The sequence below is a fragment of the Zosterops lateralis genome, assembly GCF_965231275.1.
Source record: "Zosterops lateralis genome assembly, chromosome: 29".
In the NCBI taxonomy this organism is placed as follows: domain Eukaryota; kingdom Metazoa; phylum Chordata; class Aves; order Passeriformes; family Zosteropidae; genus Zosterops; species Zosterops lateralis.
In genome coordinates, this window is record NC_139789.1 from 4,894,374 (window position 1) to 4,914,633 (window position 20,260).

The window sequence follows — 20,260 nt, forward strand, 5'->3', positions numbered from 1 at the left end:
TCCACAACCTCACAGTGGGTCCTACAGTTCCTGTTCCAGGATCAGCCCCAAAACCCAGTCCTCCAAACCCCACTCTCACCCCCTCCCAGGCCATCAGGACCCCAAAGCCAAACAATTCCTCCACCACACCACAAAGCTGGTGGAAAAGAAAGACCTGGACAGCTCCTGTTCCTGGAGCAACCTGTGGAGCAACCAGCAGCACCATGTGAGGGGTTGAGTGTGAGAACCAAAGGGAAACACAGCTCTGGCTCATCCCAGCAGTGGAAAACGCAGCCAGCACAAGTCCATCAGCAGCAGGGACAGAGCTGGTGGGCACAGAGGCAGCATTCCTTATGAAATATAAACACCTGTGGCCCCAAAAACAGCATTTCTGCACCAAAAAAAAAAAAAAAAAAAAATCTACATAGTTGATGAAGTTTAGCTGCTCTCCTGAGCACAGGAACGAGGGAGGACAAGAGGCATTTCCAACCCAGGATTTACTGATTCCCCCTGAAGCCAGCGGTGCCTTTACCCCTCTCTCAGCAGCAGTATCAAGGCAAGAAAGAGGCAGCACCTTCCTCCCTCAGCTTCTCCCAGCCATCCTTCGCTTCCCCTCTTCCCGAGCGAAAAAAAAATAGAGACACACAAATATAAATACAGGATTAGAAAGTTCTCCAAAGGGGGGCAGGATGTGGCCTCCTAGTCCAGGCCGTTGGCCGTGTCCTCATCTGTGAGACTCTGTCCGTTCACGGCTGGCCCATCGTACTGGCCTTGGGATAAATCCTCAAAATCCTGGCTGGTGGTGGGGGAAATGACATCGGGGCTGCTGTCACAGGACTCCGTGCTCTGCTCAGAGGTAGCAATGGTGGTCGTGGTGCTCTTGGGGACGGGGTCGAAGTCGTCGTCGTCCTCCAGGATGGGGGATTCGTGGATGTCTGGGAGGGGGAGAGAGGGAGGTGTTAAAAGTTTGGGGTGCTGGGGACACCAGCAGAGAAAATTCCCTGATTCTCCTTGTTAAAGTTTGTGGTGTTGGGACACCAGGAGAGAAAATTCCCTGATTCTGCTTGTTTGGGGTGTTGGGGCACCAGGAGAGAAAATTCCCTGATTCTGCTTGTAGCAGGGATTTAAAGGATCTGGCCAAATCACCAGCAGGTAAATTAGGGGTTGTTTGCAATTTCCTGGGGTTTTATGTGAAATTAAGTTTTCTGGAGTTTTAGGGAAGCAGCCACAGGCCAGCACATGGACTCCTGATTCCTTAGAAATGCCTCATGTGTTCTTAGGAACAGAGACTCTTCCCACAGGAGGAAAATTGAGTGTGGAGTGCCAGGAGAAAGGGGAATGGCTTTCCACTGCCAAAGGGCAGGGATAGATAAGATAATGGGAAAGAATTCCTCCCTGGGAGGGTGGGGAGGCCCTGGCACAGGGTGCTCAGAGAAGCTGTGGCTATTCCTGGATCCCTGGCAGTGCCCAAGGCCAGGCTGGACAGGGCTTGGAGCAGCCTGGGACAGTTGGAGGTGTCCCTGCCCATGGCAGAGGTGGCACTGGATGAGCTTTAAGGTCCCTTCCAACCCAAACCATTCTGTGACTGTGTAAACCCCCGTGTTAGGAATCACTCACTGCTGAAAGCCTCCGGGTACTGCTTTGCCAACTTCCCTTTGAGTGTCCTGGGGAGGAGAGAACAATCCGAGTCCGTGGGGAGCTGAGGGATCTGGAGCTGAGCTGCCCTACAGCTCCCTCAGCCTCCAGCAGTCACATAGACAATCCAAACAAATCCCAAAGCTGAGAGATTCCCTCCCCAGCACACGGAGTGCTTCTGAATTTCTAAATCCCACATTTTGTGAGCACCCTGAGCACTCCTGAGGCAGCACAGCCCATCCCACCCAGAGCAGGATCACAGAAACCCAAATCTCCAACCTCCACTCGCTACTCAATCATACATTTTCCCTTCCCCAACAGATTTCCCTCCTCATTACCCCCCAAAACTCCAACCTGTGCCCCACTTTAACACCCCTACTGCCCCCGAGCCATCTCCCTGCCCGTTCCCACCCCGTTTCCCACCGGATCCTCCTGAAGATGCTGTCCAGGTCCTTCTTCATCTCCACCAGGGTCCTGGTGTGGTGCAGGAAACGCTCGTTCATCTGCTGCATGCGGACGCTGGACAGGTTGTTAAAGTTGAGCAGCATCTCGTTGGTCTTCTCAAACCGATCCAACCTGCTCGGGGGAGGCACAGGGAGCTCGGCAAAGCTCCGGGTGCCGGTACCGGGTTTCCCCACCGGCTGTTTCCCAAAGGGACTCACATGTTTTTCTGGGCCAGGATGATGGCGTTGACGTCCTCGGCGTTGACCATGCCCAGCACTCTCCCGCAGAAGACCTGCGAGGCCGTGGGCTCCATCGTGGCCTGCGGGACCGAGGGGGGCGGCTCAGCCCCGGGGTCTCGGGTTTAATCGGTTGTTTCTCACCCGAGATACCGGAGCCTCCGCGCCGGTAACGGAGACCACCCCTCTTCCCTTCCGTGATAGCGGGTCCCTCTCCGCCCTGCCGTGCACCCAGTACCGGCTATCCCACTGCTGTGCCCCGTCCCGGGGCGGCCCCACACGCCGGTAACGGGGGTCCCCGAGCCCCCCGGTAGCGCCGCCAGCCCCCGGTTCCCTCGGGGACACTCACTGTTGTCCCTGTCACCTCCCACCAGCAATGCCCCCGCACCTGCAGGAGCCCGTCCCGCCGCTTCACATGACGGGAGGGGAGCGGTACCGGGGGCGGCACCGGCGGCGGCTCCGCGCTGCTTCCGGGTGTGGGATCACGTGTGGCGCGACCCCTCGACGTCACCGCGCCGAGCCGGAAGTGTCAGAGACCGGCCGGGTGAGAGGGTCGCGACCCCCGCGGGCATCACGGAGCGTGTCCGGTACCGGTGCCGAACCCCTGGTACCGGTGCCGAACCCTCGGTTCCGCTGTTTTCCCCGCCAGGGCGGCCGCGCCGGTAGCGGCGCCTTTAAGGCGTCGAGGGGAGGAGCGTGCAGTTGACGGGCGTGCTCCCCGCCCAATGGCGTCGCGCGGTGGGCGGGGCCGGGCCAATAGGAGCGTGGGGGCGGGGCCTGCGCCCGCGCGTTCGGGGGGCCAGGTGGGAGCGGCGGGGGGCGCGCGGTGGTCACGTGGGGCGGGTACCCCCTCCCCCCCCCCCCCCTCCCGGTACCGGGACCCCCCTCCCCCCACCGATCCCACCGGGAAAACCCCCCCAAGCCCACCGGGACCGAGCCCCCGCCCCCGCCAGGCCCGATCCTTCCCCGCCGCTCCGGAGTCTCCGCTGTCCCGTTGCGCATCCCCCGCTCCCGGAGGGTCCCGGCGGTTCCCGGTCCGGCGGAGCGTCTTTTCCGGTAAGAGCAGGCCCCATCCTTGTCCTCTCTCTCCCCTGCTCCAGGTCGCTCCGCCGCCATGGCGTCCAGCGGGGAGGAACCCAGGAGCGGCTCCCCGGGCCGGGCGGGCACCGGCACCGAGCTGGAGGAGGAGGCGGACGCGGCTCAGCTGGACACGGCGGAGGATTTCGAGGTCCTGGAAGAGGAAGGGGAGGACGACGAGGATGACCTGAGCGAGCTGCCCCCGCTGGAGGACGTGGGCCGGCCGCGGGAGGACGCGCAGCCCCCGGAGCCGGGCACGGGGGAGGCGGCCGGGGACCCCCAGGAGTGGCTCGATGTTTTGGGTGAGTCCCCCAAGATTCTGGGGCCTCTCGGGTTTCCTCAGCGCTGCAGGTGCCAGGAAGGCCGGGCAGGAAGGAGAGGAGGGTGGGATCTTTTCCCTCCCCACCGTGTCCCGATGTGTCTCTGTTTTTTCCGTGCCCAGGGAATGGTTTGCTCAGGAAGAAGACGCTGGTGGCAGGGCAGGGGGTGGACAGCCGGCCCCAGAAGGGCCAGGACGTGACAATCCGCCTGAAGGCCACGCTGGAGGATGGCACCGTGGTGGAGGAGGACCCTGCCCTCACCTTCACGCTGGGGGACTGTGATGTCCTGCAGGTGAGCACTGGGTGGGAGCTCACCTGGCTTTGTCACTGTCCTGGGGAGCAGGAGCTCACCTCAGGGGCTGCAGGGGGGGTTGTGATCAGTGACATCCCATTTGTGGATCAAAGTGGCCCCTCTGCCCTTCCTCGTGCTCCCTTTCCATGATTTTGGCCAAGTTAGAGGGACTTGGGACAATCTGATCTTGTGGAAGATGTTCCTGCCCGTGGCAGGAGGTTGGAACTGGATGATCTTTACAGTCCTTTCCGTGATCCCACGTCGTTCCCTGCAGGCTCTGGACCTGTGTGTGCAGCTCCTGGAGATGGGGGAGACAGCTTTGATCGTGTCAGACGCCAAGTACTGCTACGGAGCTCAGGGCAGGTGAGCTGGCAGCGCTTCAGGTGGAGCAGGTGGTCCCAAACAGGGCTGGGGAAGCTGTGCCCTGCTCTCCTGGTGACAGCCCAGCTGTCCAACCTCTGCTTCCTCCTCACTGGCCACGAGCAGCATGTCCTGCCTCGAGTAAAAAGATCCACATCATTCCCTGCCCCAGGAATCTTCCCTGGCTTGGATTTCTGTGCTAAATCCATCCAGCCCCAGCACCTGAGAGGTGACAGTGGTGGCCTGGCTTTGTGCAGGAGCCCTGACATCCCTCCCAACACATCCCTGACGCTGGAGGTGGAGCTGCTGGCAGCTCAGGACGCTCCAGACCTGGAGCTGCTCAGCGGGAAGGAGAAAATCCAACTGGCCAACCGCAAAAGGGAGCGAGGCAACTTCTTCTACCAGCAGGCAGATTACGTGCTGGCCATCAACTCCTACGACATCGCCCTCAGGATCGTGGGCTCCAGCTCCAAAGGTACCTATTCCCACTCAAGACAAGCTCACCTGGGCTCCTGGCCCTGCTGTAACCCACCCTCGGGGGTCTGTGCAGTGGATTTCAGTCCAGACGAGGAGGCCGAGCTGCTGGACGTGAAGGTGAAGTGTCTCAACAACCTGGCGGCCTCGCAGCTGAAGTTGGACCATTTCAAGGCAGCTCTCAAGTCGTGCAACCAGGTGCTGGAGCACCAGCCGGGGAACATCAAGGCTCTCTTCAGAAAGGGGAAGGTGAGGAGGGGTCCCTTCTCCGTGGCATTGGCAGGGGATTGAGGGACAGGCCTCAGCTCTGCTCCATCCATGTGTCACCCTCCACCAGGTGCTGGCTCAGCAGGGAGAATACAGAGAGGCCATTCCCATCCTGAAGGCAGCGTTGAAGCTGGAGCCTTCAAACAAGGTAGGCTGGAGGTGTGTGCTGCCCGTGATCCCCCTCAGCTGGGGGTGTCCTGGATGCTTCTCTCTTGTCCCTGTCCCCTCTGGAAGGCTGAGAGCCCCCTGGAGCTGTCCCCAGCTCTGTGAAGGGAGGCTGGGAATAACCCCCAGAGCCTGGGGAGTGATGGACCACGTGGAGTGTGGCTGGGCTGGTGGGTCCCTTATCTCCACATTGTGAGGTTGCCTGGTTAACCTTTGGTCCTGGACAGTGACAGGACTCCCTGCCACTCCAGCCATCCCCTGGGGATGGTCCAGGCTGCTCCAGGTTCCCCAGGTGGCTCGGGCAGTTCGTGCTGCGGTTGAGGGAAGTGGAGCAGAGCTGAGTCCCCACAAACTCGCCAAGCAGCCCCAGGAGTGAATCACCAGGTGGTGGGAGCAGCCAGACCTCGGTCCAGCGCCCGGGCAGGGCGAGCTCCTGGTCAGGAATTTCCTGTCAGTTAACGATCAGCTGCAGGACTGGAGCCTCGGGAGAAATCAAAAACCAGTGCCAGGAAATGACCCCAGCAGGAGCGAGACTGGGAGGAGACAGGGAGGTGTTGCCTGCACAGGGTTGTCCTTGAGGGTCTTGCCTCTCCAGATGGGCTTTAATGCTTGTCTGGGTCTGTTGTATCCATTTCTTTCATGGGGATTTCACCAGACCCATCAGGATTTTGTGTCATGATCCCTGAAGGTCACGGGTGGGATGTGGCACAAACAGGTGCTTGGTGACCCCACAGCACCTTCAGGGGTGGTCTGAGCACCTTTGGAAGGGCGAGCAGGACCCCAAACCCTTCCTTTCCCAGCAAGGTCAGGCTGGAGAAGGAGCAGCACTGGAAACCATTCCCCTGGCACGTCCCTGGGCAGGGCGGCTGCTCCCCAGTTCCGATGGAGCTTTTAATTGGAGAGGGCTGGAAAATCCAAATGCCCGGCAGTGACGTGTCCAGTGAAACCACAAGTACAGCAAATTACTGCCCTCCCCGGCTGCTGCCGGGCTCCAGTCGCGGCGTGGGTGACTCAGGGGCCACGGCTACCGGTGCTGAAAACACTCCAGAAATGCTGGGCTCCACCTGCCTCCCTCTCCTGACCCCTTGGAAGTGTTCTGGGAGCAGCTGGTGGTTGTCTGATGATGTGACAGCCGTGGTGAGCTCCAAGGAGGAGTGTTTTGTCCTCCACACGTCCAGATTTTTGTGTTGGAGGCAGTTTTTCCCAGCGTGGCACAGGCTGGCAGAGCTGGTGTTCTGGAGATGTGTCCCCCAGCAGAGGGCACAGCATGGCCGTGCCACCAGGGCCACCACAACGTCCTCCTGCCACACTGCCCTGCTCAGCTCCCTGCTGCTTTTGGGAATCCTTTGGGCCCTACACAGGACTCAGGGGCCTTTTCCTGCCCCAGCAGGGCAGGTGTGGACACGCTGCGGGTCTTGCTGCAATCCCACTTCCCACCAGGCTGAGTTTTCAGCCCGCTTTCCCAGCCTGCTTTCCAGACAGAAAGTGGGAGAAGCTGGCGCATGTCTGTCCTCCAGGCAGACACTTTCCTGTCTCGATTAAAGGATAAAATCCCTTTCCTGATGTCTGGCATCAGCCCTGGGCTCTGCTCCCTGCTGCAAGGCGGGGAGTGGCTTGAGCAGCCAAAAAGGACAGAGGGGCATTGGACCCACAGGGTGTCCCACACCAGCCTGGTGCAGCCCCATGGCCTTGGGGCAGGATGAGGCCTGATCACCCCCTCAGCTGTTTCTAAGCTCCTCCACGACATTCCTGCACTTCCCAGGGGTGGTGGAACCTGCTGTGCCCTCCCTGGCAGGCAGGGATGGTGCAGGGCTGATAACACCACACTGTCCTCCCCAGACCATCCACGCTGAGCTCTCCAAGCTGGTGAAGAAACACGCGGACCAGAGGAACGTGGAGACAGAGATGTACAGGAAGATGCTGGGGAATCCCAGTGCTGCTGGCACCCCTGGGAAATGCAAAGACAAACTGCCCTGGGTAAGGCTTTCTCGGGTTGGGGATCTATAGGGGGTGTGTCAGTGTCCCCCAGGTCCCACAGGAGGGACACAGCCCTGCTCCTGAGCAGGATGTGAACGGGCTGTGTCAGGACAGTGATCCTGTGGGAGCAGGGGGGCTGTGCCTGGAGAACACTGATAACAGCCCGTGCTCCTGGCTGTGTCCACCGGATCCCAGCCATGCCAGCTGGAGGGTCTGGACTTTGCTCCCAGCTGCCCGTTGGGAAGCGCTGTCAGCCGGGCAGCACACGCTGTCCTTGTGGCCTTTTTGGGATGTCCTGTCCAGGAGGCAGGGCAGGCAGGGCAGGTGGGGTGACACGTGTCCCCTGCCACGGGCACAGCCCCTCACGTCACCATGCTCTGCTCCACAGTCCATCCCCTGGAAGTGGCTCTTTGGTGCCACGGCCATCGCGCTGGGCGGCGTGGCCTTGTCCGTGGTCATCGCGGCCAGGAACTGAGGGTGGCACCGGGGTGGCCCCTTGGCACAGGACCCGTGTGTGTGTCCTGCCTCTCTCTGTCTCTGCCGAGGGGCTCCCCCCAGGCTCTGCCACCCCTTCCCACGGCCTCGCAGCTCCAGGAACACGGATGCTTTTCTCTGCCAGAGGTGCTGGATCTCTTCTCCTGACGTTCCCCATGTCCCTCCTGGCACCTTGGGCAGGTGCAGCTGTGGGGAGGGAGCTGCTGGCAGAGCAGGGACCCCCAGGCAGCCCCCTGGCAATCAGGGGCTCAGCCCCCAGCCCTGAGTGTGTGGGGGTCAGCGAGAGGTGCCTCATGTCCTGGCTGTGCCCATCCCGAGTGTTGTGATGCTGCTGCCAGGACGGGATGGGCAGGGAGAGGCACGGAGAAGGAAGCTGTGGGAAGCGATGTGGATGTGCCCAGGGGCAGATGCAGCGACATTCCCTGATTTCCTGGGGGGCTGGCAGGGACTCAGCCCTCCTGGAGGCACCTGCTGCCCTCCTCTGCACATCCCTGGAGCGTGCAATGTCCAAAGGAAGCCAAAGAAACCCGCGGTGGGAGGGATGGAGGAGGGGAGCGCTGGGGACCCCCTGTCCAGGCTGTCTTCCTGTGGGTCCAAGCCCATCGGGGGTCCCTCCCTGCCCTGCAGCCCCCCCAGCGCCCGCCGCTGCCCAGCCTCAGCTCTGCTCTTGGGGGGGCTGTAGCACTGTCCTTGCACCCCAAACTGACTGTGAACTTCCCAAATAAAGGACAATTCCTTCACATTCGGGCCTCTTTATTGCCACACATGGGGACACATAGAGTCTTAAAGGGGGGAAAATGCTTAGGGGGAAGCCTGGGATCCCAAAATCTGCCCTGGGGGAAGCCTGGAACCTTCAGGCTCTACCTGGGGATCAGGAGTCCATGCTGGGGTCCTCATGACTGGGGAGGTCTGCAGGGTTGGGGGGTTCATGCCTGGGGGATTCACACCTGGGGGAGTCCACCACACAGGGTCATGCCCAGGGGGCTCATACCCAAAGGGTTCATGCCTGGGGGTCTCACGCCCTTGGATGTAATGCTTGGGAGGTCCAGGGGGTTCAAGAGTTTCCCGGCTGAGTGTTTGTGGTCAGGGGTTCCAAGGAGCCCACACCCGGAGGGTTAAATGCCCGGGGTGGGTCAGAGGCTCATTCCCAGGGGTCCATCGCGGGGGGGGGGGGGGGGGGTTCCCCCACCCGCCGCCCCCTCCCCACGCTCCCGCAGCGCTCCCCGTCTGCACCAGACCACCCTCCCCAGCATGCCCCGCGCTCTATTTACATACCCCCGCCTCCCCCTTCCCCACTGACCAATCCAGCACGGCGCCCGGCATCACCCAACCAATCAGCGCGCCCGCTGCCCACCTCCTCGCCCCAGCAACAGGCTCCCCGCGTGGGCGTGGCCGGCGGAGAGGCGCATCATGAATAATTCATAAGAGGGGGCGTGTCGGCGGCGGGCGGCCCCGGCGGCCCAGGCGCGGAGGGGGAGACGGTCCCAAGATGGCGGCGCTGCAGGCGGAGCGCGGGTACGGGCTGTCCTGCGGCCGCCTCGGCCGCGGCACCCGCGTCTCCGTCTTCCACGTCAAGCTCACGGAGAGCGCCCTGCGCGCTTTCGAGAGCTACCAGGCCTGTAAGGTAAGGGGGTGACGGCTGTGAGGCGGGCGGAGGCCGAGGGAGAGCGGGCGGCCGCCACGAGGCCCCCCGGACGGAGCTGTGAGGGCGGCAGCGGCGGGATGTGAGGGGAGGTGAGAGGGGGGAGAGCTCCCTGTGAGGTGGGAGTGCGGCCTGAGGCGGGGGGACTTCCCAGTGAGGAGCTGAGGGAGTGCGGAGCCTCCCGGCCTTCCCCCCCCACGTCTCTCCGTGAGTGACCGGGGAACCGGGGGGGGCGATCCCGGTGCCCGAGGGACACCGCAGGGGACTCCCGGTAACGCCCCGCTGTGTTCCTCATCCCCGGTGGTGTTTGCGGGGTCCCCCCGGTGGGTGAGTGACCGGGGAGGGGTCGTGATCCTCCAGAAGGGGCTCCGGGAGGTGTCGGTGCTTTTCCCCCCCCTCATTCTGTAATTATTGTGGGGGGATCCTTATATGTGAGCGGGGACCCCCAGTGTGTCCCCCCGGGGTGGGTGACAGGACCCCAGGGTCTCGGTACAGGGGTGGGTGGGCTCTCAGTGTGTCCCCCCTCCCCAGGAGGTGACGGGGAGCTGCCGTCAATCCCCGTAAATGTCTGGGGAGGGGGGCTAAAGGACGTCGGTTCCCCCCTCCCGGTTTCCCCGGTGAACATGACGTGGGTTTCCAAAGCTGGAGGGAGGGCGGTGGGTTCATTCCCGGTGTTGCCATCCCGGATTTGGGGCTGGGGTCACTCCATCGCTGTCCCCTCCCCGGGACACCCCGGTTGTTCATCCCCCGCCGGTTCGGTGTTCTCCTCCCGGGAGTGGTGGTGGTTTGGGGAGAGGGAGGAGAGGAAAGGCACGTTCAGGCTGTATTTTGAAATTTCCAGATTGTCTTTTCCGTGCCGTTTTCCTTGAAATGCGTCCAGAAGAGCTTATTAGTCATGTAAATAGAGAATAATGGCAAAGCACGGCAGCTGGTGTTGGGATGGACCGGAGAGAGGTTCAAAACTGTTAATTTTTAGTGTGATTTTATTTTTGTTTTATTTTTTTTCTTGCCGCCTCTGATCCTGCGACGAGCATTTCTGTCTCCTCACCTTGCTGGGGGAAGCTGGGAGCCTAAACCCGTTTGTCATTAGGAACGTCCTGCCTGCCAGCTTCTGTAGGATAAACCATATGTTGTCACAACACTATTTTTAATTTAGGGTGTTGGTTACATCACATCCCTGAATTGGGCAATCTCTGTATGAGGACGAAGGTAATGACTATACCAGGGTTTATCAACTTATATTTTAATGAGTGTTTATCAGCATTATGAGAAGTCAGGAGGAATAAGTGACTTGGGTATACTGAATTATTAGCTTTTTTTTTTTTCCTCTGTGAAAAATGAAACACATAATCCGAATAATTCTTCCCCTATATATTGGGAAAGCCTTTTATTTTGGGGGAGGGAGAGTAGGAAGACTCCAGGCAGCTGCATTAAATATTTTTGGGAAGCTATTCCGAGTCCATGTCACACATGAATAGTGGTGTTTATTTTCTAAATGAAGTCTGGGCTCGGGATTGTTTGGTGGCCAAAGGCCACTAATGAACTTTGCTTCCTTCACCGCCACCCAAAAGAGAAATAGTCAGAGGCTCCTGGTGATTAACTGGGCAGGAAGGGATAAGGGCAGAAGAGCTGCTTGTTTGTGTAGTGAATAACGCAACAATTAGTGGGCTATTAAACACATATGCTCCTTCTGCATCGGTTCTATAAACAGTTTCCTCGGCTTGTTGAATGTCTCAGCTTCCTCGGAAGTGCCCGGCCCCTGCCAGGAACCACCTCCAGCACACACCTTTTGCAGCCTGTGTTTGTCCACTCCAGCTCCGCTTTAAATTTTGGGCCTCAGTCGTTAAATGGAAAAAACTTGCTCAGGCTCCTCTCGGCTCGGTTTGGTTTGGTCTGAAACGGTGGTGGAACTGAGGGCCAGAGTTGTGTAATGTGGATAATGGCCTGGAATCCAATCCTGCTCTTTGTGTTACCTGGAGTTCCAATGTGTGCAGTCTGACCTGTTTGGGGCACCGGGGTAGCACGTCCGTGCGCGATCCCTGCGACAAGGGCTCTGTCCCTCTGCCAGAACGGGCAGGGAAATGTCTTCAGTTCCTTGGTCGAGTTTGTTCTTGGTCTAATAATAATGTATTGGGATTACATAATCCAAAAATGATCACCCAGCCGGGCGAGCTGCCATTTGTTTGGAGTGTCCCTGGTGCCAGAGCAGTTGCAGGCTTGGTGTGGAACTGCACCATGTGTGGATCAGGCAGCAGGCTTGTGGAGAAACAGATATTTGTCTTGTTGGGCCTCTGCTGAGCTGTGCTCTTGGGTTTCTGCTGAGTTGTCTGTGTCCTAGGGAAGAAAATGGTCAGGGATCCACATTCTGGATGGAGTTTGGAGCAGCCTGGTCTAGTGGAAGGTGCTCATGAAAGGGGTTTGGAACAGGTTGAGCTTTAAGGTCTCTCTCAGCTCAAACCGTTCTGTGATTCTGAGATATTGATCCTCAACTCTTGTTGTTCTAGCCAGCTGTTCCTGTGTCAGGTACAGAGGACGTGGAGCTCCAGCTCACAGAGCTGCTGGTTCTCTCAGTCCTGGGGAAGATTTCTTCAGTAGCTCACCTGAAAGAGATAGGAGCCTTAAAAAGAGAATTAGCACTGTCTTCAGAGGGGACATGGTGAGATGTCACCCAGCTGCTCCTTGTGAAACTTGCTGCCCCTGAAACTGTTTCCCCACAGTTGTGAAACTGAGAGCTCTGTCTCCTGAGCTCAGAGGGCTGAGCAGTGGTGGGAAGTGTGTCCTGAGTTGGTCTGTCCACTGATGAAATGGAGCCAGTCTGGTGTGCTCACAACTCTGGTTTCTCCAGGGAGTGTAATTCTAGAGTAGCCTGCAGTTTGCTGCCTTCCTTTTGGGGGTGTGTACGTGCTTAGGCATTCCCACTGCCCCCAAAAAGGCAGGGCCAGGTTGGATGGGGCTTGGAGCAACCTGATCTGGTGGAAAATGTCCCTGTCTGTGACAGGGGGTAGAGCTGGGTGGTCTTCAAGGTCTTTTCAACCCAAATGATCCTGGGATTAGATGATTCTATGACTTTTCCCATCACTTCTCCTCTTCCCCCAGCTTTGCTCCAGCCCCTGTCCAGGTACAAGGGAACTTCTGCTTTCCTCTTTCATTCCTGTCCTCAATGAGGAGATATTTTACCATCCTCACCTACCACCCTTAGCTATCATTCATCCTTTATTTTTCACACCTGTTTTTTCAGCAGCATCCTGCTGGGTAAGTCCCCATCTTCCTGCCTGATTCAGACACTGCACGGCAAACCTGAGTGTCCCTTGGCAGTGGCTCCATCTCCTTTGTGGTGAAGGTGCCAATGGCACATAAACAGTGTTTTAGGGCTGTTCCTGGAACCTTAACCTGGGAATTTCCCAACTTCCACACATTTCTGTAAACCACTCTCTGTGGTTGTTTGATAGCAAGCAACGTGATGCAGTCGCACACCTTTTTCCTGTCACTTAATATGTTGACCTAAGGATGGCTGAACTCTGCTCCTGCCTTGCCCTGGTGGTTTTAGGAGGATTTAAAGAAGATTGTAGCATCTCTTGGTGATGCAGCTGAGCAGCACGTCCTGCTCTCGTTGTCCCTCTCTGCCCCTTTCTACCCCGGAGTGTTTTTGAACTGAAGCCACCGGTTGATTCACTGGTGAACTTTGGCAGATGCACAAATATTTATTGGGGACTAAGCTGAGATAACCAAAGCACGTTGTCCCTGTGCTCACCCAGCTGAGTTTTGGGACTGTGGTCTGATAGAAGTGGCTTCCCAAATCATCATTTTTCTGCTCTAAAACCAACCGGAGAGAAACAATCCCTTGAAAATGAGGGTTAACCCGACCCCTTGGAGTTGCTATTTATTGAAATAACTTCCCAGCCTTGGCTTTTGGAGCAGGTTTTGGAGATTCCTTCATCTTGCTGTGTTCAAAGCACGAAACACAAAATGAAGGCTGTGCTGTCATTACAGGGTCTTTAGGGTAATGTGTATTCATGCTGACTTGAGAATTGAAAGCTGCTCGCAGGTGTCAGGAGGAGAACAACAAATCCGGCTTTCGAATCAAAATTCATCGAATTATCTCAAAGCTTTTTTTTTTTTTTTTTTTTTTTTTTGCATCATTCCTCCTTTCCCCGTAACCTGTTTTTTCCTGTCCTATTAATTCACTGAGTGCTGTAGTCCATCAAAATTGAGGCTCTTACGACATCGGGAACATGAGTCGGTGACATGACTGAATGAATCAGAGGAGGCTGGAGAGGAAGCTCATCGCACACACGTACGGCTCATCAGCAAAAATGGGACAGGATCTGCAGAACGCCCTGAACTGCTCAACTCCTGCTCAATGTTCTTCACGTTGACCTGAATGTGGCACCTCCCATTTGGAAGGAAGGGGACAAAGAGACTCTGAACATTGTGCACAAGCAATGTTTTGGCCCGTGGCAGTTTCCTTTCAATTATTTAGAGAAGCTTTTTTTTTTTCTTCCCCTCTCTCTCGACTGTATAGCATTTGGATCTGCTCAAATTATAGATTCATCTCTATAGTTTTCAAACGGCATTGGAAGGAATTGTCTGTAATTTACATCTAAAGTGACGTACAGTTGCTATGGGATTCGGTGGCAAATTATAAAGCCATTATGGTTTTTTTTCATACTGGTGGTAGCAGACTAAAGAACTAGGTCTAATTGGTGACGTGCCAAGGGAAAATAGAAAGTTTGTGACAGAATCCTTGTGACTGATGATGCTTTCTTTTTTCTTCTTTTTTTTTTTTTTTTTTTTTTTCTTAAATCAAACATGATCTGCTTTTTATCAGCAAAACATACCCTGCCATTAATTGGAGAGGTTGAATTTGAATTAATAATTTTTGCTCTCTGGCAATGCAGGGGGAAGCAAGCTAGAAGATTAACCCTTTATGTTATTTATATGGGGCTGGATTGTTACTTTTTTAAATTTAAGTGGGATATTTTATCGATGGCAGCTGGATGTGGTGATTGTGTTCCTTACCCAGCAAAATCAAACCCTTGCTCTTTTCCAGCATATTCTGACTTCTCATTCCACTTAAACAGCAAAAAAGAAAACTATTACAATAATCTTTTTAAACTCCAGCCTGAACAACGTGTCTCCCAAGGACCCGTGTCCCGCCTGGAGTGGCTCCTGCTGGTCAGCTCAGAGCAATCCTCCAACATCATCAGGACTTTTCTCAAGTTCTCTGTCCTGTCGAGTTGGTTTTTTTTGTCCTGGTGCAGCTTGGCACAAGGGCCTGGTGGCTGTTGAAACAGTTCCTTTGCCTTGTTGGGACAGCAGCAGCGCCTTTATCGCCGCCGAGGGAGGGGAGGTTTTTATTGGGAAAGGAGCATTTGAGGTCTCCAGTGTTATCTCCGAACAATTTGCGCGTTTCAGACCATTTAAACCCGGCCTGTAACTTGTAAGCAGAAACTTGCGAAGCGTCTCCAAATCCCCGGTGTTTGTGCATGTTGAAAAATGGGAAGGGACAGACTGCATGCGTCACTCCCGTACTAATTTGTGCCAGCTAATCCATGGGAGAAGAATACATTTTGGCTGACTTAGTGCTTTTGCTGCTAATGCACACGAGAATGCGTTTGAATGGATGGAGTTTAGGTAGACTTTGAAGGGATCCCCTGTGTCTGAGATCCTGTGCTGGGTTACCCTCATTTTTGGGGGTCATAGTTGTGTAATATCCCGGATTTGTTTGGATTTTGGGGAAGGAGGAGTTGGCAAGGTGAGGGAAAAGTGGTCGTCACTCAGCGTCATAACATCAGGAAGGTTGGGATCGAGTTACCTCTGAATAATTAAGGTTAATGCTGTTTCTGGAGGATCTGCAGTGAATTTAATGCTCAGGAAAAATACATGCTGATAACCTGAACTGTGCTAATATTTCATCCAGGGTGGATACAGAGAGAGAGGCATCACCAAAACTGGCCTTTGGTGTTCAACGTGCCTTAGCTTGACCTAGATGAATTACCCAGGAAAGGAGCTTGGATTTGCTGATAAGAGTTTTCTGTAGTAGCTCATGTGTTGCTTAGGAACATCCCATGTACCTAAGGTAACTTTTACATACCCTGGTAATCTGGTATTGCCTTTTAACTGGGGATTTTGGGTTTTTTTTTCAAGAATTTATATATTAAAGAGCTTGCTAAACCCCTCAGCAGTCGGTTTGCTGAGTGGTGTGTGTGTCCCTGCTGTACTGAGAGAGCAGACTTCCCCAAAATCCAATCCTTTTTGCATTACAGTCTAGAAAAAACACAGCTCCGTGCTCTTGGTCTCTCCTTTCTTTACATTGGATTAGTGCCTTTTTCTAATTTAAAGAAACCAGCATTTGTTTAACTCAAAAAAAAAGAGGTCAGCTCTGGTGAGCAGGGCTTGAGTGAGCTGCCCACCTCCACCCACCTGGAATCTTCCCTGCTCTGCTCCAGCCTGATCGTGGTTAACCCTCTGCTTTCTCCCTCTGTGCAGGCTTTTATACAGGAGAAAACACTTCAGCTCAAATTTTTGTGAAAAATTGAGATATTTCTCCTTTTTGGACTCTGTTGGGTTTAATGGTAGACACAGACTTTGTCCTTCAGCTTCACGTCCACACGTGGTGCAGTTCAGCAGGTACCACAAAACTTCCTGAGAGCGACCAATTGCTTAAATCTTTGGTAGTATTTAGATTTCATCAGTACAAACATCCTCTTGGCTGCTTGGGCTCTGTGTTTTGAGCATATAGATGTGTGAGTTGAGCCGTGCTTTTGATAAGAGCAGCCATGTGATAGCTGGGGCAGGTTCATATGGGATCAGTGAGGAGATAGGAGCAGGTCTGGAGGAACTGGGGCTGCTCCAACCCTGGAAGTGTCCAAAACCACCTTGGAACAACTTTGGATAGTGGAAGATGTCCCTGCTCATGGCATGGAGTGGAATAAACTGAATTTAGTGGTTTTTCTAACCCAAACCATTCCGTGATTGTAGATGGCAGTTTCATCTGATTGTTGTTATTTAGCAAGAGCAGACTTTTTTTACTTAAAATCTTAACAAAAAAATCCTGGCAGGACGGAAGAAACTCCGTCTCAATCCATATCACTGTGCCCACAGGATCTATATTTTCTACATCTGAGGTGGAAAAGCTAATTTCATCTTCCTTCTCTATCCCTCCCTCCACCGAGGCCCGTTCTGCGACGGGCTGCAATCAGTGCTTTATGTGCCAGTTGTGGTTATTTGAATCATATTTCCACATTTCAGTGTCTAGACTTTATGTTTGTGTGAGTTTTGTTGTACCTTTCCAGCTCCGGCGCTGATTTCAGTTGGTTTTGGCTCCTGGTTTCTATGAGAAAATCAAACGGGCTGTGTGTTTCTGCCTTTCTCAGTCCCCAGAAGAAAAAAGGGAACAAGGGAATGGGCAAAACTTGGTTTTATAAGCTCTTTTGCCATAATTTTTCTCTCTTTTGAGAGAAATCTGTGTGTGTGGATGAGCTGGGTTCTGCCATTTGGTGACCAGCAGGTGAGAGTGAGGACAAACCACTGATGGCTGCAGATAAATCTCTGCCTGCTTTTCTTGCACTGAGAGAAATCTGCTGTGAAAAAAAAAAAAAAAAGGATGATCTTGATACAGGCCAGCAAAGCTGGGGAAAAAAAGTGACTCTGCAGACTTTTTTAGTAAAAAAACAACTTTATAATGCACAGGAGGAGAGCATTTATTGAAAATTAAGCAGCTTTTTAATTGCCTGCATGTGCTGGGCTCTGTTTTTTTGCCATTACTTGTGGATGTTGAGGATGGTGGATGTTGAGGATGGTGGATGTTGAGGATGATGGATGTGGCTGTGTTTATTTATTGAATAGGAGGGTTGGTCTGTTTGTGATGCTCAGAGAAGTTGATAATGACACTAAACCTGGATAACATGGACCTGACTGTGACCAGGAGGTCGAATTGTTCACAGCAATTCTGACTTGTGCATAAAACAGTGTGGAAACCTGAGCCAAGGATGTTTTCTGTGCTCCTGGTATATGATAAAGTGTATTACGGCTGCACCAATGAAAGGAAATAATGTTCCCAACTCCTTGTTAACCTGCAAATCTTGCTGCCATCAAATGTGAAAGGCACAAGTGCAGCTGAATAGTGAGAAAAATCAGAATTTTTCACAGAGCATGCAGAGAATAAAAGCTGTGATTCCAACTTTTCTCTGCACCCCTCCCTGTGTGTGGGCTCCTCCAGCATTTGAGGTGACCCAAAGGTGCTGCCAAAACCGTGGCTTCACCTCTTCCAGGGAGCTGAAATTCTTCCCATCCCTTTCCTTCCCATCCAGGATTTCACTAGATGCTTTTTCACAGCCCAACATGGGCGGAGTAGCAAAGGAAGCAAATTTTTTTCCACCCTGCCTGAGCTTGGGCAAGCGGAAATTGTGCCTTGGAAGCCATATAAGGCCAGCAAGCCAACTCTGGCTTTGGGCTCACCTTGCCACCAGGATGGATGCTGGGGAAGGGAGCAGCCCTCGCTCCCAGGGAGAGACTTCCAGGCCCTTTGAAGTGCTCCCTTGTGCGTCTGCCACTTGCCAGAGGGACGCCCTGATTAGGTGGCAGCAGCTCATTAATTCCCTTGATTTTTTTTTTTCGTGGGGCTCCAACACCCGGCCCCAAACGGAGGCGTAAATTCGTGATTCAGAGTGAAACTGTTGTAAAAAAAAAAAATGACGGAGCAGGGAAGGTCGGAGTCTCTGTCACCAGGGTGTCTTCATTTCCTTCAGCAGCGTCTGAGGCAGATCCTGCTGACTGCAGACAGCACTGAGCAGGACTTTGCTCTGAAATGAGAGTTCCTGTGGCATTAAAATAGATTTTTTTTTTTTTTTTTTTTTTTTTTTTTTTTTTTTTTTTAAAGCCAGGCAAGCACCTGTTCCCCCCTTCCAGAGATGTTCAACCCTCAGAGCTGCCGGAGCCCCAATCGTGACCTCTGCTTCTTGCAGAATTAAGAACAACTTCTGCTCCCATAAATAGTCCCTTAAGAAGTGCGTAGGAGCTCTGCGACCAATTTCTTTTGAAAAGTGCTTTCAGTGACACCCGTGGCTGTGACCTTGCTGGCTGTTCCCACCCCGTGTCCTTGCAGGGCAGCTGTGTTTTGATGGGAGCCCGGTGGTCCTGGCCACAAGCTCTTTGCTTCCTTCTCTCGCATTTAATCAGCACTAAAAGGGAAACTTTTGGTTATCTGTGTGTTTTGTGGGAAGCTGCTGCTGCTTTTCCCACAAAGCAGCAAATCCCAAATGCTTCCTGCCTCATTCCCTAATGCCACTGAGGTGGCTGAGTGTCTGAAAGCTGTGTTCCCGACAGATGTCACAGGTTTGTTTTTATTCCAGAAATAAAGTGTGTTTTTTCCAGAGGAGAACGATGCAGCCAAGCGAGCGCATTGTCACAAACCAGTTCTCCCAGGCCTGGAATCCTGGAGCTGGTGGAGAGTCCCAAAACACCCAGCTCTGCTCAGGAAGCGGCTTCAGTGTTTAATCTTTGCAAATGTGGAAATGGGAAGAGGGAGGCGGTAATGGATAAAGTAAAAACATATTTAACCTTTAGGGACGTAAATGGGATATCTTGGATCTGCTTGGAACAGGCACTCTGGGCTGACATGGAGCGTGGCAGTGATTAAAAACCAACAGCAAACATTTTTTTCTGCTCCTGAATTACAGACTTTGTTCTTAATGCATTAAAATCTAGCACACTTTGGGGTTTTCTTAACGTGAAGGGAGGAGAAGAAATAGATTTATTACCTGGAAGGTTTGATGTTATAGTTCCAGGCATGTTTCCACAACCTTCCTGCAACCATTTGGAGCCATACCTAATGTGGGTGCTGCCTGCATTGGGCTGCAAGTTTGAGCTCTCTCCTACAATTAAAGCCATTTAACTCCATCTAAAGACCTTTTTACTTGTCATTAAGGCTAAATTTACTGACAGCAGGAAGAAACACATTTACCCTAACTCGGGCTAAGAGAAGCAAAAACGTTCCAGCAAAACTCCTTTGCCTGGATTGTTAAATTTAGACCAAAAAAATTCTGGTCAGACAATTAAGTGCCGGCTCAGTGGCCACACCACTTCTTTTGCATGTGTGAATTGGCTGAGCTGCCTGTGTCAGGCAAGAGAGATTCTCTGTCTGAATGTCTGAATTCTCTGGGGGTTTTTGGGCTCAGACTTGGGGAGTCTTTTCGTGGCACTGTGGTCTCTCTCTGTGTTTAGTCAGCAGCCTTGGTATGTTTTTCCTCTTCTTATCTGCAAATTTTTCGTGTTTATTTTTGGAATTCGTCGCAACCTGAACTTTTTCTCAGGTGTCCTTGCGGAGAGCAGAGAAACATCTGACTTTATTTTTTAGGTAGGTTTTTTTTTTTTTTTTTTTTTTTTTTTTTTGCCAGTTGAGAAGAGTGTGTTCTTTCTTTCACTTGTTTGTCGCTTTATTTTTGGAGCAGGTTTGTTACTGAGCAGCCTGGCAGTGCAAATACTGAAACAGTGCAGGTTCTGTGCTTCTTGCTGAAGTAAAAGCAGCACCTAATTTAACTTCTTCAGGCAACTGCCTTCACTTTTCCTCCTGGAGAAAAAGCATCCCTGGGAGCTGGAGGAGGAGGAGGCTGTTAGCAGAGGGTATGTAATACAAGGTTCTATCATGGTAGGAAATCTAAAGAGAGGTTTCTCTTGCTCAGTATTTTCAGCTGGATTTTTCTTGGGTAATTTCCCTCAGTGATAAGGGGAAAAAAAAAAACTGGAATATTTGAGTGCTTTTTTAAGAAATTTGGGTGACATCCCTGCTGAATTCTGAGCGTCTGTCAGGTTGTGTTCCCAACTGTCCTGGTTGGCATTGGAGCACCTCTGTTTGCCTGGAGGCCAAAAAAAATCTGTGTCTGAGCATCTTGCTTTG

The 20,260-nt window shown here is 53.6% G+C and overlaps 3 protein-coding genes across 5 annotated transcripts in view; 2 read left to right on the forward strand and 1 right to left on the reverse strand.

The window, feature by feature from the left end:
- Positions 1-630: 630 nt before the first annotated feature.
- Positions 631-2,817, reverse strand: KXD1 (KxDL motif containing 1). 2 transcript variants are annotated; one of them, XM_083879971.1, is made up of 5 exons: positions 2,683-2,817; positions 2,277-2,377; positions 2,038-2,190; positions 1,597-1,643; positions 631-914 (listed from the first exon to the last, which is right to left on the reverse strand). In XM_083879971.1, exons 2-5 carry the CDS (start codon positions 2,369-2,371, stop codon positions 679-681), a joined length of 531 nt encoding a protein of 176 aa, XP_083736097.1. In that variant the 5' UTR covers positions 2,372-2,377; positions 2,683-2,817; the 3' UTR covers positions 631-678. The 2 variants fall into 2 exon arrangements, with proteins under 2 accessions (XP_083736097.1, XP_083736098.1); XM_083879972.1 differs by having other exon boundaries at positions 2,277-2,398; positions 2,666-2,752.
- A 261-nt stretch (positions 2,818-3,078) lies between these two features.
- FKBP8 (FKBP prolyl isomerase 8) lies at positions 3,079-8,463 on the forward strand. Its single transcript, XM_083879970.1, has 9 exons — positions 3,079-3,097; positions 3,395-3,673; positions 3,814-3,983; positions 4,258-4,346; positions 4,601-4,818; positions 4,894-5,066; positions 5,155-5,232; positions 7,089-7,226; positions 7,615-8,463. Exons 2-9 carry the CDS (start codon positions 3,409-3,411, stop codon positions 7,699-7,701), a joined length of 1,218 nt encoding a protein of 405 aa, XP_083736096.1. The 5' UTR covers positions 3,079-3,097; positions 3,395-3,408; the 3' UTR covers positions 7,702-8,463.
- A 747-nt stretch (positions 8,464-9,210) lies between these two features.
- Positions 9,211-20,260, forward strand: part of ELL (elongation factor for RNA polymerase II) — a gene marked incomplete at its 5' end in the record, with an annotated part of 55,675 nt that continues 44,625 nt past the window's right edge. The window contains one exon of one of the 2 annotated variants that reach the window (XM_083880005.1): positions 9,211-9,345. In XM_083880005.1, coding sequence (XP_083736131.1) covers positions 9,211-9,345 — 135 coding nt within the window. Of the gene's footprint in view, positions 9,346-10,042; positions 10,573-20,260 lie in introns of those variants that run through there. The other variant, XM_083880006.1, reaches the window with a different exon arrangement.